We start from the raw sequence: 19,306 nt of genomic DNA, 5'->3' as shown, positions 1-19,306 counted from the left end.
CACAGCGCGGATGAACACAATGTTTGAGGAGAGTGTGAGGCTGTCAGTCACCGCCGGTGTGGAAACTGGCATTCAGAATCACAGATTATTCTTTTTGGAAGTATGACCAACATAATAATTTTCACCGAAAAATGTAATCTGAACAAGTAAGAGTAACATCCACTTTTGTTCTGACCAAATAAGGGGAAAAAATCATTGCAGTAAATCGCGCTGATTAAATCTAACAATCGCTTATCATATCACGTCAAAGCGTGCAAATTATACTTTGTTCTCAAATTGTTAATGTTCAACAACGTCAGCATTGCGTGACTACATGTAATGTCCTTCTGATATTATCCTTGTTTTCGCATGGGCCGGTTGCAGTCTCTTTTTCTGTTGTCACTGGTGATTGTCGTTTGAACTTTTCTGGATCCGATCCGCCATCAAATTGATAAGTTTAGTTATATCAAATTATCAGTTAAATTAAATTGCAATTAAATTTCAATGCAAACTTGACAGAATTAATTATGTAATAATATCATTTTTGGTGATGTTTGCACTATGATCATTTTGTAACACAGATTTTCAATTACACTGCCAAAAGCAAATTTTTACAAAGATATTTAGAAAGATATGCAAGAATTACTTTCAAAACTACTTTTTTGAAAATGCAACTGGCCAGTGACTCTTGAGTCATGATTCACCCAAAACTGACTGGGTGCGGCCGTCTCATTCAATGTCAATGAAGCTGCAAATTAAAATGAAAGATGAAATTTCTTAGTGCAGAAATAATCTGATTTATCTTTTTATGTCACAGTGCTGTTGGCTCTCATAAGAGAGGACAAGGGAGAAAAACCAGCAGGTAAATACACACATTTTCATTCTGCACAAGATCAGAGGAGCTAAAAAAAAAGAGATACTATCAAATCTATAATAAAGCACAGGATTAAGAAAAAACCAATGCAGATCTGCAAACCTCATCACTTCACCCAACCAGCATACTGATGTTTCTAATGAACCTCCAACCATGTCCAAAGTAGTTCCTGACGTGGTTCCTCGCTGAAGACTGAAGAGTCTGTCTCCTACATGATCAAAAAGCATCAGATTATTTTCTAAGATCTGCAGATCCTCCTGAAGAATCCCAATGTTAGAAACCAGCAGCTCAAGTTTATTTTTAACAAGATCCTCATTACTTATGGCAGATTTCACATCGATTAGACGGTCAAAAACTACACTGAACTCGACCGAATACCTGAAGCCCTTGAATAAAAAAACAGCAAAAAAACTGTTAATTTAATTAAAGTCAGAGAGAGGGTGAAATGGCGAAAAGCAATATTAAGATATTTTTTTAAAAAGCAACAAAAAATATTTTTTTCTAAAAAACCTGATATGAATGAAAGGGTATATGACTTTTTAAATAAATAAATGCATAAATAAGCGCATCAATTATTTATTTATGCCTTTATAAATGCATTAATAAAAAAAATGCATTAATTTATAATTGCACCTTTTACGGTCCATTTCAAACTTTTCCAATTACTCCAATTATTATATTTGTTGAGTAGGCAGAACTAAATCACCATGGTTTACAATTATTGTCAATCAATAAATCAATCAATAATATTTTACAATAGTAAAGTAGTCAGACAACCTGGCGTTACAGAAGATGTGTCTCTTATGTGTCTGTTTTCTTTCTCTCAGTGTCTCTCCTGCCGAGGTTCCCAGATGTGTTTGTAGGAGATGACATCACTCTGATCTGTAAACGAGGGGGTGGAACGATAAAATGGTTCATTAATGGAAAGCTACAATCAGATCAGGATTCTCCAATGCTTCTTACAGCAGTGACATCTAAAGACAACGGGGAGTACGTATGTGAGCGGGGCGGATTGAAGAGTGACCCGTACACACTCACTGTCGAAGGTATGAACACCATCCTAAATAACTCTAAACTTTCCCTCACGATCATCAGTTCCTCCTGCTGTTTCTCATCCTCTCTCTCTCTCAGAGCTGGAGCCTCACGCTCAGCTCTCTCCATCTATAGGTGGCGCTGTGATGACCAAAGGTGATGGAAGAAACCTGGTGCTGCAGGTAGACAATGATCCGAATGGCTGGAAGTGTTTTGTGTTGCGGGGAGAGAGCATGTTCACACTAGGAACCTCTGCTGATAAGATGAAGAACAGGGCTGTTATAATTGCAGAATTGAACGAAGCAAAAAGAGCCACTTTCTGGTGCAAGAACGGTACACAACGAAGCAATGCAGTGACGCTGAAAATGACAGGTGACTCCTTCCTCCTTTCCCTGTTTATTTCCTGTTTCCTGTTTCGTTAAAGGGAAATACAAAAATACTAATTCTGTCATTATTTACTCGCTTTCATGTAGTTCCATGATTTGTAGATTATCTGTGTCCATGCAATTAAATTCAATGGAGTCCAAAACAACACTGGATCCCACTCACTTTCCTAGAATTTTTTTTCTGACCACAAGTTGCCAGCTAGTTCCCATCAGTCTTACATGCTCTTGAACATATTAAGCAAGTGATGTTAGAGTATATTGAAATTTCACAATAATTAAATCTGCATGTAATAGTCAAGTAATAAACCATGTTTTCTGGTTTACTAAGGATTTCTGACTCCTTGAATCAGGTCCTCCTCAAAAATTACAAACAATATCCTCTAAATCTCAATGGCTTCCATAAAGAGCCATGAGACTAAACTGGAGAGCAAATAGAAACTGATTCTCAGATGTGGAGAAAGAGACACCTCACATCTGTCACCTCTATAGTTGCAGGGCGAATCTCATCAATAGCTCAAACTGTGCTCAGACTTGCCAAAACACCAAAGTCTATAAAAGTCAGATCTCAATATAAAGTCTCTTCTCCAAGATCAGGGTTTATAGCTCTATACTCCTACTGTATGGCAACTATTTACTCATTTGCATCACAAAGACAAAGTTGATCAATATATTCAATTTCAAAAATTCCAATATACTTTTTTTCCAGTGCTGACATTTCCTGTTGAATCCCTTTTTCTTAAACAGCCAATAGCCTGTAGTTTATGTCAGTAACACCATACTTTGAATGAAGCATCAGGTTCTTGCAGCGGTAGATGATGGATGTCTGACCTGTGTGTCTGTGTGTGTCAGAGCTCAAGGTGATGTTGGACCCTCCAGCCGTTCCTGCACTGCTGGGGGAGAGTGTGGCTCTCAGGTGTGCGGTCTGGGGTGGGAAAGCGGACAGAGCTGTATTCTATAAGGATAATAAGCATATCGCAACCACAACAGAAGACACATACATCATCACCAACGCCACACAAGATCATACCGGACAGTACAGCTGTCACGCCACCTACAGGTACAGCCACATCAGTGCAGAAGCTGTCCAGCAGGAAGGAGATTCTGATGCGCAGGAGTTAAAAGTTATAGGTAAACATTACAATATTACAATCACTGCCTCACCTCATCCCTTCATTTATACACGACAACCACTACTAGTACTTGTAAGTATTTTTTAGACATGTTACCATGGCATTCCTTAATACTGTATATGTAAGAGTACCATGTGGTACTATACAATAATAATAATAATAATAAAAAAGAAGGATTAAATTAATAATAATAACAATAATACTGATATAAATAAATAACAATATTATTTAAGCAATATTTATATATAATTATACTTAACACTAAATAAGTTTGCAGTACAAATAAGATATGTATGAATATATCAGTTATATATATATAACATTACTAGTAATAATAATTGTAATGACAAAAGCAGTAGCCTATAGTCTGATTCATGAACAAATGACTCTTATGTGTCAATTCTTTTAGTGAATCAGTCAGGGTTGCACGTTAGAATTAGTCTAATGAATTACTCACTGAATCTGTCAGAGCGGTTACATTTATACATTTGTCAGATGCTTTTATCCTTATCAGGATACGCATTCACTGGGAATTTAAACCATGACCTTAGCTAACGTTAAGTTTGAATGAAGTTAAACACATCACTTTTAGTGAATTACAGACCTGTCTCTCTCCTACCATTCATTGCGAAAACACTTGAACGAGTTGCTTTCAACCAAGTATCATCTTTCCTGTCTCTGAACAACCAGCTGGATGTCAACCAATCTGCCTTCAAGAAAGGGCATTCAACCGAGACTGCATTGCTGTCGGTCACCGAAGCCCTGCGGATCGCAAAAGCTGCTTCCAAATCATCAGTTCTCATCCTCCTGGATCTGTCTGCTGCCTTCGACACTGTGAACCATCAGATCCTTCTGTCCACCCTCTCATCACTGGGCATCACAGGTACTCCTCTCCACTGGTTTGAGTCCTATCTCACAGGTAGGTCCTTCAGGGTCACATGGAGAGGTGAGGTATCCAAAGCACATCAACTGACCACAGGGGTTCCCCAGGGTTCAGTTCTTGGACCGCTCCTCTTCTCCATTTACACCACATCACTGGGACCCATCATACAGGCACATGGTTTCTCTTACCTCTCTTCCTCTCATTTCAACCAGATGATCCCACAGTAGCTGTACGGACCTCAAGTTGTCTGGTGGACATCTCGGTATGGATGAAGGTACATCACCTGCAGCTCAACCTGGCAAAGACTGAGCTTCTCGTCCTCCCTGCCAATCCGTTTCTACAGCACGACTTCACTATCCAGCTAGAGTCTTCCTCAATCACCCCATCAAGCTCAGTCAGAAATCTTGGAGTAATCTTTGATGATCAGCTGACCTTCACAGACCACATTACAAAGACAGCTCGATCATGCCGGTTTGCTATGTACAACATCAGGAAGATCAGGCCTTTCCTAACTGATCATGCAACACAACTTTTCGTCCAGGCCCTGGTCATTTCTAGGCTTGATTACTGCAATGCTCTTCTAGCTGGACTTCCATCATGTGCAACTAAACCTCTACAAATGATCCAGAATGCTGCAGCTCGTCTGGCCTTCAACGAGCACCAAAAGAGCCCACGTCACTCCTCTGCTCATCTCTCTGCACTGGGTACCACTCGCTGCTCGCATCAAGTTCAAGGTGTTGACACTTGCTTACAGATTGACCACAGGATCAGCTCCCTCCTACTTCCACTCACTACTACAAGTCTACATCCCTACCAGAAGCCTACGATCAGTCAATGAGCTCGTGGTACCATCACAGAGAGCCTCAAAATCACTCTCCAGAACATTCTCATTCACGGTTCCATGCTGGTGGAACGATCTGCCCACCCTCATCCAAAATGCAGAATCCCTGACAGCATTCAAAAGACAACTGAAAACTGAGCACTTACAATATAATTATATATATATAATAAAAAAAATCCTTTTCCTTTAAATCCTTGCTTATCTGGCTTATGCTACTCCGAGCTATGTCTGAACTTTATATTTTGAGCACTTCTTGCGTTGTTTTTGCCTCTTCACGAAGACTCGCTTAGTTTAGTTCTCAGTTGTAAGTCGCTTTGGATAAAAGCATCTGCTAAATGACTAAATGTAAATGTAAGTCACTATCCTACCAACTGAGTTACAGGAACAACCACTGAATCAATTCTTTTGTAAGTCATATTTGTGTGTGGTACAGGTGGGCCTCCTGCTCCTACAGTGGATTCAACGTCTCCTAAGAGTCTCGAGTGTTTCTGCAGAGACTGTCCTTCTTCCTGCACGTCCTACTGCTGGTATCAAACATTTCTTAATGACTCATTTGCACGCCAAAGACTACCTGAAAATACACAGATTATTACCGTGGAGGAAGGAGGACTGTTCAGCTGCCGGATGGAGTGTGGGAAAGGTTTCTCCCGATTTAGCAACATTTACAGCTACAAAGGTACCCCCAAACACACACACACACGCTACTGAAAATTTGAAATGTTACTTTGGCATAATTGGCAACTAATTGAAACAAAATAAGTTAAATCTCAGCTCCTTAATTTCAGCTATTAATTAATTTCAGGTTTTAGTTTAATGATAATAACCTGTAAGCTGAGAAACGAGTCTAATTTATTTTCGGTGGTAATCAACAGCAGAAACGGTTCTCGAAGTATCAACTACACCCAGTTTCAGGGCAAAAAACGCATGCACACAGAACTGTATGAACAGTTTCATTTTCCGTGCATTTTAAAGCTGCAGTCCGCAGTTTTTCCTCTTTGTCGCCATCTCTGTTCGAAACCTGCAATTGCAGTCATTTGCGGAATTATCAACTTTGTGTGAGTTGTACTTCGACACCCTCAACATGGCACAGCGCGGATGAACACAATGTTTGAGGAGAGTGTGAGGCTGTCAGTCACCGCCGGTGTGGATACTGGCATTCAGAATCACAGATTATTCTTTTTGGAAGTATGACCAACATAATAATTTTCACCGAAAAATGTAATCTGAACAAGTAAGAGTAACATCCACTTTTGTTCTGACCAAATAAGGGGAAAAAATCATTGCAGTAAATCGCGCTGATTAAATCTAACAATCGCTTATCATATCACGTCAAAGCGTGCAAATTATACTTTGTTCTCAAATTGTTAATGTTCAACAACGTCAGCATTGCGTGACTACATGTAATGTCCTTCTGATATTATCCTTGTTTTCGCATGGGCCGGTTGCAGTCTCTTTTTCTGTTGTCACTGGTGATTGTCGTTTGAACTTTTCTGGATCCGATCCGCCATCAAATTGATAAGTTTAGTTATATCAAATTATCAGTTAAATTAAATTGCAATTAAATTTCAATGCAAACTTGACAGAATTAATTATGTAATAATATCATTTTTGGTGATGTTTGCACTATGATCATTTTGTAACACAGATTTTCAATTACACTGCCAAAAGCAAATTTTTACAAAGATATTTAGAAAGATATGCAAGAATTACTTTCAAAACTACTTTTTTGAAAATGCAACTGGCCAGTGACTCTTGAGTCATGATTCACCCAAAACTGACTGGGTGCGGCCGTCTCATTCAATGTCAATGAAGCTGCAAATTAAAATGAAAGATGAAATTTCTTAGTGCAGAAATAATCTGATTTATCTTTTTATGTCACAGTGCTGTTGGCTCTCATAAGAGAGGACAAGGGAGAAAAACCAGCAGGTAAATACACACATTTTCATTGTGCACAAGATCAGAGGAGCTAAAAAAAAAGAGATACTATCAAATCTATAATAAAGCACAGGATTAAGAAAAAACCAATGCAGATCTGCAAACCTCATCACTTCACCCAACCAGCATACTGATGTTTCTAATGAACCTCCAACCATGTCCAAAGTAGTTCCTGACGTGGTTCCTCGCTGAAGACTGAAGAGTCTGTCTCCTACATGATCAAAAAGCATCAGATTATTTTCTAAGATCTGCAGATCCTCCTGAAGAATCCCAATGTTAGAAACCAGCAGCTCAAGTTTATTTTTAACAAGATCCTCATTACTTATGGCAGATTTCACATCGATTAGACGGTCAAAAACTACACTGAACTCGACCGAATACCTGAAGCCCTTGAATAAAAAAACAGCAAAAAAACTGTTAATTTAATTAAAGTCAGAGACAGGGTGAAATGGCGAAAAGCAATATTAAGATATTTTTTTAAAAAGCAACAAAAAATATTTTTTTCTAAAAAACCTGATATGAATGAAAGGGTATATGACTTTTTAAATAAATAAATGCATAAATAAGCGCATCAATTATTTATTTATGCCTTTATAAATGCATTAATAAAAAAAATGCATTAATTCATAATTGCACCTTTTACGGTCCATTTCAAACTTTTCCAATTACTCCAATTATTATATTTGTTGAGTAGGCAGAACTAAATCACCATGGTTTACAATTATTGTCAATCAATAAATCAATCAATAATATTTTACAATAGTAAAGTAGTCAGACAACCTGGCGTTACAGAAGATGTGTCTCTTATGTGTCTGTTTTCTTTCTCTCAGTGTCTCTCCTGCCGAGGTTCCCAGATGTGTTTGTTGGAGATGACATCACTCTGATCTGTAAACGAGGGGGTGGAACGATAAAATGGTTCATTAATGGAAAGCTACAATCAGATCAGAATTCTTCAATGCTTCTTACAGCAGTGACATCTAAAGACAACGGGGAGTACGTATGTGAGCGGGGCGGATTGAAGAGTGACCCGTACACACTCACTGTCGAAGGTATGAACACCATCCTAAATAACTCTAAACTTTCCCTCACGATCATCAGTTCCTCCTGCTGTTTCTCATCCTCTCTCTCTCTCAGAGCTGGAGCCTCACGCTCAGCTCTCTCCATCTATAGGTGGCGCTGTGATGACCAAAAGTGATGGAAGAAACCTGGTGCTGCAGGTGGACGATGATCCGAATGGCTGGAAGTGTTTTGTGTTGCGGGGAGAGAGCGGCTTCACACTAGGAACCTCTGCTGATAAGATGAAGAACAGGGCTGTTATAATTGCAGAATTGAACGAAGCAAAAAGAGCCACTTTCTGGTGCAAGAACGGTGGACAACGAAGCAATGCAGTGACGCTGAAAATGACAGGTGACTCCTTCCTCCTTTCCCTGTTTATTTCCTGTTTCCTGTTTCGTTAAAGGGAAATACAAAAATACTAATTCTGTCATTATTTACTCGCTTTCATGTAGTTCCATGATTTGTAGATTATCTGTGTCCATGCAATTAAATTCAATGGAGTCCAAAACAACACTGGATCCCACTCACTTTCCTAGAATTTTTTTTCTGACCACAAGTTGCCAGCTAGTTCCCATCAGTCTTACATGCTCTTGAACATGTTAAGCAAGTGATGTTAGAGTATATTGAAATTTCACAATAATTAAATCTGCATGTAATAGTCAAGTAATAAACCATGTTTTCTGGTTTACTAAGGATTTCTGACTCCTTGAATCAGGTCCTCCTCAAAAATTACAAACAATATCCTCTAAATCTCAATGGCTTCCATAAAGAGCCATGAGACTAAACTGGAGAGCAAATAGAAACTGATTCTCAGATGTGGAGAAAGAGACACCTCACATCTGTCACCTCTATAGTTGCAGGGCGAATCTCATCAATAGCTCAAACTGTGCTCAGACTTGCCAAAACACCAAAGTCTATAAAAGTCAGATCTCAATATAAAGTCTCTTCTCCAAGATCAGGGTTTATAGCTCTATACTCCTACTGTATGGCAACTATTTACTCATTTGCATCACAAAGACAAAGTTGATCAATATATTCAATTTCAAAATTTCCAATATACTTTTTTTCCAGTGCTGACATTTCCTGTTGAATCCCTTTTTCTTAAACAGCCAATAGCCTGTAGTTTATGTCAGTAACACCATACTTTGAATGAAGCATCAGGTTCTTGCAGCGGTAGATGATGGATGTCTGACCTGTGTGTCTATGTGTCTCAGACCTCAAGGTGATGTTGGACCCTCCAGCCGTTCCTGCACTGCTGGGGGAGAGTGTGGCTCTCAGGTGTGCAGTCTGGGGTGGGAAAGCGGACAGAGCTGTATTCTATAAGGATAATAAGCAAATCGCAACCACAACAGAAGACACATACATCATCACCAACGCCACACAAGATCATACCGGACAGTACAGCTGTCACGCCACCTACAGGTACAGCCACATCAGTGCAGAAGCTGTCCAGCAGGAAGGAGATTCTGATGCGCAGGAGTTAAAAGTTATAGGTAAACATTACAATATTACAATCACTGCCTCACCTCATCCCTTCATTTATACACGACAACCACTACTAGTACTTGTAAGTATTTTTTAGACATGTTACCATGGCATTCCTTAATACTGTATATGTAAGAGTACCATGTGGTACTATACAATAATAATAATAATAATAAAAAAGAAGGATTAAATGAATAATAATAACAATAATACTGATATAAATAAATAACAATATTATTTAAGCAATATTTATATATAATTATACTTAACACTAAATAAGTTTGCAGTACAAATAAGATATGTTTGAATATATCAGTTATATATATATAACATTACTAGTAATAATAATTGTAATGACAAAAGCAGTAGCCTATAGTCTGATTCATGAACAAATGACTCTTATGTGTCAATTCTTTTAGTGAATCTGTCACGGTTCATGGATTCACTGTCTCGCCCTCGCGCTGTGAGTATGGTTATGTGTATTGGTAGGCGTGGCTCGTGATTGAGGTTGATGAGCGGATCAGCGTCAGCTGTTTCTCATCACGGCACCCTATTTATTGTGTGTGAGTTTGTCCTGTCTTTGTCAGATCGTTGTCGAGGCTCTCTGGATTCACCCTTGTCTTTTGTCCAGTATCCTGTCTGTTCGTTTGCCCGGATCGCCTGTTTTCCCTGCCGGATTGCCTGGAGTCTGCCCATCTGCGTCCCTGCGTTGCCAGTGTCCTGCCAGAGACTGAGACTTCCATCTGAACCTACTACTTCTATTCTTTTGTGAATAAACAGTTGTTCATTGCACTTGAATCCTATCGTTCTTTCTGGTCCAACTGACAGAACGATCTGACCATTATGGATTCAGCAAGCACAACGGAGCTACAGAATTTCCTCACGAGCAGTGCTGCACGGATGGATCATCAGGAGGAACAAGCGACGGCGACTGGTCGTGCCATGCAAGCACTGGTAACGCAGGTGTCCGAGCTCACCACTCAGATCCAACAAATGAGAGCGTCCCCTGCGCCACCCCCGCCGACCGTTCCCCAGGACCCTCCGAACTTCCATCTGCACGAGCCGCGCATCCCTACCCCTGAGAGATATGCGGGTGAGCCCAATCTGTGTAGAGCATTTTTAACGAAGTGTTCCATTTTTTTCTCTCTTCAGCCACTTACCTTCGCCACTGAACAATCTAAGGTGGCCTTGGTGATGACATTGTTGTCCGGACGCGCGGCTCAATGGGGAACGGCGGTGTGGGAGAATCAACATCACTGCTGTTCTTCGTTCCAGGCACTCGCGGACGAGATGAGACGGGTGTTTGACCGCGCGATCGTGGGCCGCGAGGCGGCGCGCAGACTCACTGAGTTGCGTCAGAACAACAACACCGTTTCGGACTATTCCATCGAATTCCGCACCCTGGCGGCCGAGTGCCACTGGAACGAAGAGGCGCAGTGGGACGTCTTCCTGCATGGGTTGGCTGACCGTGTTCAAAGAGAGATTTACACCCTGGAGTTACCGAGGAGTCTCGATGAACTTATCAGCTTGGCGTTACGCGTGGACGCTCGTCTTCAACAAGGAGGGAATCGTTCACGTCGGGGTTTGGTTCCGGAGTTTCCGGAGTTCGCCAGCGCCAGAGAGGAGAACACGGTCAGCCCCTCATTCGATCAAGAACCCATGCAGGTTGGTCGAGCTCGGCTTTCCCGGGAGGAGAAGGAACGTCGGAGAGCTAGAGGGTTATGCATCTACTGTGGCAAGGCTGGACACTTTCTCGTCAACTGTCCAGTAAAAGACCCAGCCCGACAGTAGAACGGAGGTTACTGTTGGGTGGGCTTTCAGGTATTAAATCCTCATCAGCGACTCTCCTCCCGGTAAGACTGCGATGGGCAGACCAGGCCCACACCTGCCAGGCCCTGGTGGATTCTGGAGCGGAGGGCAATCTGATGGACTATGCTCTGGCTAGACGTCTCCAGATTCCGGTCATCACACTCCAGCACCGCATCACCGTTAACGCCCTGAACGGCCAGATCCTTCCAGGGATTACTGAGGAGACCGGTGTCCTTACTGTCATTACCTCTGGTAACCATACCGAGAGAACTTCATTTTTACTCACTAACTCTCCTTTTGCACCTGTGGTGTTGGGTCACCCGTGGCTAGTACGGCATCAACCTAGGATCGAGTGGGGTCAGAATTCTGTGTCGGCTTGGAGTAATCATTGTTATGCCTCTTGTCTTTGTCTGCGTGTCCGTCTGTTTCTTGTTCTATGTTGCAGGAGGAGTCGGTGAATCTGTCTAACGTGCCCCCGGAGTATCTCGACTTGAAGGAAGTGTTCAGTAAGTCTCGGGCTGCTTCTCTTCCTCCACATCGTCCCTATGACTGTGCTATAGATTTAATGCCAGGTACGTCTCCGCCTAAGGGCAAGTTATACTCGCTCTCCGTACCTGAGAGGGAGGTCATGGAGAAATATATTTCTGATTCTCTAACAGCTGGGATCATCCGTCCTTCTTCATCTCCCGCGGGCGCAGGATTTTTTTTCGTGGGTAAGAAGGATGGTTCTCTGCGACCGTGTATTGACTACCGGGGGCTGAACAACATCACGGTAAAGAATACTTATCCGGTTGCAGGGAGCGTCTCTTTTCACGAAATTGGATCTGCGCAACGCTTACCATTTGGTTCGGATAAGAAGGGGGGATGAGTGGAAGACGGCATTTAATACCCCCAGGGGGCACTTTGAATACTTGGTTATGCCGTTCGGCCTGTCCAACTCCCCCGCCGTCTTCCAAGCACTCGTCAATGACGTGTTGAGAGACATGGTCGATCAGTTCATTTATGTTTACCTGGATGACATATTGATATTTTCTTCGTCTCTCCAGGAACACGTTCAACACGTCAGACGAGTACTCCAGAGGCTGTTAGAGAATGGGCTTTTTGTCAAGGCGGAGAAGTGCGCGTTCCATGCACAGTCGGTTCCATTCTTGGGGTATATTGTCTCGTCCGAGGGAATACGCATGGATCCTGACAAGGTTAAGGCTGTGGTAGATTGGCCAATTCCGGATTCCCGCAAGGCCCTGCAGAGGTTTCTGGGATTCGCCAATTTTTACAGACGTTTCATTCGTAATTTCAGCCAACTAGCCGCTCCTCTGACCGCCTTAACCTCCACCAGAACGACGTTCAGGTGGTCTAATGCTGCTGAAGCGGCATTTACCAACCTCAAGAGCCGCTTCGTTTCAGCTCCCATTCTCGTAGCCCCTGATCCTTCACGTCAGTTTGTGGTGGAGGTTGATGCGTCGGAGGTGGGGGTAGGTGCAGTTCTATCCCAGCGTTCTTCCTCGGACGACAAGATGCACCCTTGCGCGTTTTTTTCTCATCGATTATCGACTGCCGAAAGTAATTATGATATTGGTAACAGAGAGTTGTTGGCAGTCAAATTAGCATTGGAGGAGTGGCGCCACTGGTTAGAGGGTGCGGGGGAACCTTTTATCGTCTGGACCGATCACAAGAACCTTGAGTACATCAGATCCGCTAAACGACTGAACTCCAGGCAGGCTCGGTGGGCACTTTTTTTCGGTCGTTTTGATTTTTTACTATCGTACCGTCCGGGTTCTAAGAACATCAAGCCCGATGCATTGTCTCGTATTTTTGACCGCTCCGAACGCCCAGCTACTCCCGAGTGCATTCTTCCTGAGAGACTCGTTGTCTCTACACTCACATGGGAGGTCGAGTCGAAGGTCCGCACGGCCTTAGAAGGGGTAACACCTCCGCCCGAATGTCCACCGGGTCGGTTATTTGTGCCGGAGGGGGTCCGGTCAGACGTAATACGGTGGGGTCATGGTTCCAATGTGGCTTGTCATCCAGGGGTTAAACGTACCAGTTTTTTGGTTAAGCAACGATTCTGGTGGCCCGTGATGGCTCGCGATATTCGGGAATTTGTTTTGGCTTGCTCGGTTTGTGCTCGTGGCAAGACTTCCAATCGTCCTCCAGATGGGTTGCTCCAACCGCTGCCTGTCCCTTCGAGACCCTGGTCTCACATCGCACTTGACTTTGTTACGGGTCTTCCACCTTCTCAAGGTAATACAGTCATTTTGACGGTAGTGGACCGGTTCTCGAAGGCGGCACATTTCATCCCCTTACCCAAATTACCTTCAGCTAAGGAGACAGCGGTTACTGTGGTGAATCACGTCTTTCGCATTCATGGCCTCCCGATTGACGTGGTTTCCGACAGAGGGCCCCAATTTATATCCAAATTTTGGAGAGAGTTTTGTAGATTGTTGGGGGCGAGTGTCAGCTTGTCCTCTGGGTTCCATCCCCAGACCAACGGCCAAGCGGAGAGAGCCAACCAAGATCTTGAAAGGGTATTACGATGTTTGGTGTCCCAGAATCCTTCCTCCTGGAGCCAACAGATCTCTTGGGTTGAGTACGCTCACAACTCGTTGCCAGTCTCATCCACGGGCCTATCTCCGTTTCAGTGTAGTATAGGTTACCAGCCACCCATTTTTCCTGGTCTGGAGTCCGAAGTCGCGGTCCCCTCTGCTCACGCCTTCGTCCAAAGGTGCCGCCGCACTTGGAGAAGAGCCCGTGAGACTCTCCTCCAGGTGGGAGCGCGCACCAAGGCTCAGGCCGATCGCCACCGGCTGAAGCCCCCCGTATACGTCGTTGGTCAAAAAGTGTGGCTTTCTTCTAAGAACATTCCTCTCCGCTCCGTCAGTAATAAACTAGCTCCAAAATTTATTGGCCCGTTCTCTGTCACAAAGATTCTTAGCCCTGTGGCAGTCCGCCTCAAACTTCCTCCGGCGTACAGGAGGGTTCATTCCGTTTTCCATGTGTCCAAATTGAAACCTGTATTTCATTCTCGTATTAATCCGCCTGCACCGGTTCCCCCCCCGCCGCGCCTCGTAGATGGGGAACCAGTTTATTCGGTTCGTCGTATTTTGGACGCTAGACGGAGGGGACGCGGATTTCAGTACCTGGTGGACTGGGAAGGTTACGGTCCGGAGGAGAGAAGTTGGGTTCCGGCTAGAGACATCCTGGATCATTCCCTTATTGATGTTTACAATCGACAGGTAGGTTCTCCTGGGAGCGCCAGGAGGCGCTCCTAGGAGGAGGGGTACTGTCACGGTTCATGGATTCACTGTCTCGCCCTCGCGCTGTGAGTATGGTTATGTGTATTGGTAGGCGTGGCTCGTGATTGAGGTTGATGAGCGGATCAGCGTCAGCTGTTTCTCATCACGGCACCCTATTTATTGTGTGTGAGTTTGTCCTGTCTTTGTCAGATCGTTGTCGAGGCTCTCTGGATTCACCCTTGTCTTTTGTCCAGTATCCTGTCTGTTCGTTTGCCCGGATCGCCTGTTTTCCCTGCCGGATTGCCTGGAGTCTGCCCATCTGCGTCCCTGCGTTGCCAGTGTCCTGCCAGAGACTGAGACTTCCATCTGAACCTACTACTTCTATTCTTTTGTGAATAAACAGTTGTTCATTGCACTTGAATCCTATCGTTCTTTCTGGTCCAACTGACAGAATCAGTCAGGGTTGCACGTTAGAATTAGTCTAATGAATTACTCACTGAATCTGTCAGAGCGGTTACATTTATACATTTGTCAGATGCTTTTATCCTTATCAGGATACGCATTCACTGGGAATTTAAACCATGACCTGAGCTAACGTTAAGTTTGAATGAAGTTAAACACATCACTTTTAGTGAATTACAGACCTGTCTCTCTCCTACCATTCATTGCGAAAACACTTGAACGAGTTGCTTTCAACCAAGTATCATCTTTCCTGTCTCTGAACAACCAGCTGGATGTCAACCAATCTGCTTTCAAGAAAGGGCATTCAACCGAGACTGCATTGCTGTCGGTCACCGAAGCCCTGCGGATCGCAAAAGCTGCTTCCAAATCATCAGTTCTCATCCTCCTGGATCTGTCTGCTGCCTTCGACACTGTGAACCATCAGATCCTTCTGTCCACCCTCTCATCACTGGGCATCACAGGTACTCCTCTCCACTGGTTTGAGTCCTATCTCACAGGTAGGTCCTTCAGGGTCACATGGAGAGGTGAGGTATCCAAAGCACATCAACTGACCACAGGGGTTCCTCAGGGTTCAGTTCTTGGACCGCTCCTCTTCTCCATTTACACCACATCACTGGGACCCATCATACAGGCACATGGTTTCTCTTACCATTGCTATGCTGATGACACCCAGCTCTACCTCTCATTTCAACCAGATGATCCCACAGTAGCTGTACGGACCTCAAGCTGTCTGGCGGACATCTCGGTATGGATGAAGGAACATCACCTGCAGCTCAACCTGGCAAAGACTGAGCTTCTCGTCCTCCCTGCCAATCCGTTTCTACAGCACGACTTCACTATCCAGCTAGAGTCTTCCTCAATCACCCCATCAAGGTCGGTCAGAAATCTTGGAGTAATCTTTGATGATCAGCTGACCTTCACAGACCACATTACAAAGACAGCTCGATCATGCCGGTTTGCTATGCACAACATCAGGAAGATCAGGCCTTTCCTAACTGATCATGCAACACAACTTTTCGTCCAGGCCCTGGTCATTTCTAGGCTTGATTACTGCAATGCTCTTCTGGCTGGACTTCCATCATGTGCAACTAAACCTCTACAAATGATCCAGAATGCTGCAGCTCGTCTGGCCTTCAACGAGCACCAAAAGAGCCCACGTCACTCCTCTGCTCATCTCTCTGCACTGGCTACCACTCGCTGCTCGCATCAAGTTCAAGGTGTTGACACTTGCTTACAGATTGACCACAGGATCAGCTCCCTCCTACTTCCACTCACTACTACAAGTCTACATCCCTACCAGAAGCCTACGATCAGTCAATGAGCTCGTGGTACCATCACAGAGAGCCTCAAAATCACTCTCCAGAACATTCTCATTCACGGTTCCATGCTGGTGGAACGATCTGCCCACCCTCATCCAAAATGCAGAATCCCTGACAGCATTCAAAAGACAACTGAAAACTGAGCACTTCCGTGAGCACTTACAACATAATTATATATATATAAAAAAAAAAAATCCTTTTCCTTTAAATCCTTGCTTATCTGGCTTATGCTACTCCGAGCTATGTCTGAACTTTATATTTTGAGCACTTCTTGCGTTGTTTTTGCCTCTTCACGAAGACTCGCTTAGTTTAGTTCTCAGTTGTAAGTCGCTTTGGATTAAAGCATCTGCTAAATGACTAAATGTAAATGTAAGTCACTATCCTACCAACTGAGTTACAGGAACAACCACTGAATCAATTCTTTTGTAAGTCATATTTGTGTGTGGTACAGGTGGGCCTCCTGCTCCTACAGTGGATTCAACGTCTCCTAAGAGTCTGGAGTGTTTCTGCAGAGACTGTCCTTCTTCCTGCACGTCCTACTGCTGGTATCAAACATTTCTTAATGACTCATTTGCACGCCAAAGACTACCTGAAAATACACAGATTATTACCGTGGAGGAAGGAGGACTGTTCAGCTGCCGGATGGAGTGTGGGAAAGGATTCTCCCGTTTCAGCAACATTTACAGCTACAAAGGTACCCCCAAACACACACACACACGCTACTGAAAATTTGAAATGTTACTTTGGCATAATTGGCAACTAATTGAAACAAAATAAGTTAAATCTCAGCTACTTAATTTCAGCTATTAATTAATTTCAGGTTTTAGTTTAATGATAATAACCTGTAAGCTGAGAGACAAGTCTAATTTATTTTCGGTGGTAATCAACAGCAGAAACGGTTCTCGAAGTATCGACTACACCCAGTTTCAGGGCAAAAAACGCATGCACACAGAACTGTATGAACAGTTTCATTTTCCGTGCATTTAAAAGCTGCAGTCCGCAGTTTTTCCTCTCTGTCGCCATCTCTGTTCGAAACCTGCAATTGCAGTCATTTGCGGAATTATCAACTTTACGTGAGTTGTGCCTCGACACCCTCAACATGGCACAGCGCGGATGAACACAATGTTTGAGGAGAGTGTGAGGCTGTCAGTCACCGCCGGTGTGGATACTGGCATTCAGAATCACAGATTATTCTTTTTGGAAGTATGACCAACATAATAATTTTCACCGGAAAATGTAATCTGAACAAGTAAGAGTAACATCCACTTTTGTTCTGACCAAATAAGGGGAAAAAATCATTGCAGTAAATCGCGGTGATTAAATCTAACAATCGCTTATCATATCACGTCAAAGCGTGCAAATTATACTTTGTTCTCAAATTGTTAATGTTCAACAACGTCAGCATTGCGTGACTACATGTAATGTCCTTCTAATATTATCCTTGTTTTCGCATGGGCCGGTTGCAGTCTCTTTTTCTGTTGTCACTGGTGATTGTCGTTTGAACCTTTCTGGATCCGATCCGCCATCAAATTAATAAGTTTAATTTTATCAAATGCTGTGAGAAAAGGCTATAAATCTCCACCTCCAACATCCTCACACGCAATATAGCTTATACTAGCCGAGACTCTTCTTTATGTGTACAGATGTGTGTGTACAGATGTGTGTGTACAGATGTGACGTAATGACGCAAAGACATGCTCGAATCTCCCGCAGAAATCCACCAGTACCACTGGAGTTAAAAACATTATTACAAGCTTACCGCTTTGAATCGAGCTACGGCAAGCAGAGAGTTTTGAACACTGGCTGCTTATGTATTTGCTCAAATTTATTTGGGATAATTTTTAATCCAAAAAAAGCTACGGACTGCAGCTTTAATGTTGACATTACTCATAATGAACTACAGTCACTTCCAATTCTTACTTCACCAATTCTCATTATTTTTAGCATTAAAAAAAATGCATCCTCCTTCTTTCTCGTAGCACAACCACTGTCAGAGTCTGTAAATGTGATGCCCATCACGGTGGCTGTGGCTCTGGTGCTTCTCGTGGTGTTGATCGTGGTGCCGATCGTGGTGCTGATCGCGCTGAAGTGCAGAAAACGTGGAGGATTCAGTTTTCAGGCGACTGACAGGTGCACAGGTGGAGACTTTGATCAAATCCAGCTCATCAGTTTACCACATGCGTGTCGAGAGCAAGGACAAGGCTGAGGTGGGTTACGAGGCAGGAGGCGGTGGACCACACAATGGGACCTGGAGAATAATGATCGGTCGGTCATTTTGACAGGGTATCCGCGGGTCCTTAAAAAGTCTTAAAAAGTCTTAAATTAGATTTGAAAAATTTATGGCCTTAAAAAGTCTTAAAAAGTCTTATTTTGACTTATGAAAGGTCTTAAATTTTCAATGGCAATTTGAGTTAGACATATCTAAATGTTTTCCAAATTAAAACTATCTAATTAGCGTACTTTTTTATTTACTATTCGTTCTTTGTGGATTTGCTCGTTCACGTGACATTTCGCGTCACATTCGCGCCAGCATTACGTCTGTCTCCTGCACGCGAAACAGCAGGAGAGGAGACGAAAGCTGGTTAATTTCAGTTCAATTGTAAGTTCATTCTTTATGTGCGTAGTGGTGTGCGATGTGTATTGTCTATTATGATATTGTAATCATTGTTTTACTTTAACGTTAACTATGTACGAGGGCGCACTGCGAGCTGACATCGCATTTGTCTCTCATGCTTGCTTTCACTGCGTGATGTGTCAGTGCAGTTATAGGTATGTTCCCTTATAGACGTATAAAGTTTTTGTATTTTATATATCATATGTTGTTATCATACAATATTAGCTACATCAGCAAGAGGGCTGTTTTCCCGTGCACAATAGCAAAT

The 19,306-nt window shown here is 43.1% G+C and overlaps 1 protein-coding gene across 1 annotated transcript; it reads left to right on the top strand.

Annotated features, from left to right (window-relative positions):
• Nucleotides 1–786: 786 nt before the first annotated feature.
• LOC130097051 (obscurin-like) lies at nt 787–18,630 on the top strand (the record flags this gene model as incomplete). The annotated part of the gene is made up of 11 exons (XM_056263720.1): nt 787–841; nt 1,681–1,899; nt 1,985–2,257; nt 3,121–3,399; nt 5,559–5,801; nt 6,995–7,051; nt 7,891–8,109; nt 8,195–8,467; nt 9,331–9,609; nt 16,876–17,118; nt 18,404–18,630. Coding segments are annotated over 11 exons (2,367 nt in total), but the record flags the coding sequence as incomplete, so codon positions are not given.
• Nucleotides 18,631–19,306: the final 676 nt, after the last annotated feature.

This window comes from Rhinichthys klamathensis, unplaced genomic scaffold (assembly GCF_029890125.1).
Source record: "Rhinichthys klamathensis goyatoka isolate OS25496 unplaced genomic scaffold, OSU_Roscu_1.1 h1tg000209l_1, whole genome shotgun sequence".
Lineage (NCBI taxonomy): Eukaryota > Metazoa > Chordata > Actinopteri > Cypriniformes > Leuciscidae > Rhinichthys > Rhinichthys klamathensis.
This window is presented reverse-complemented; position numbering and strand designations above follow the sequence as displayed.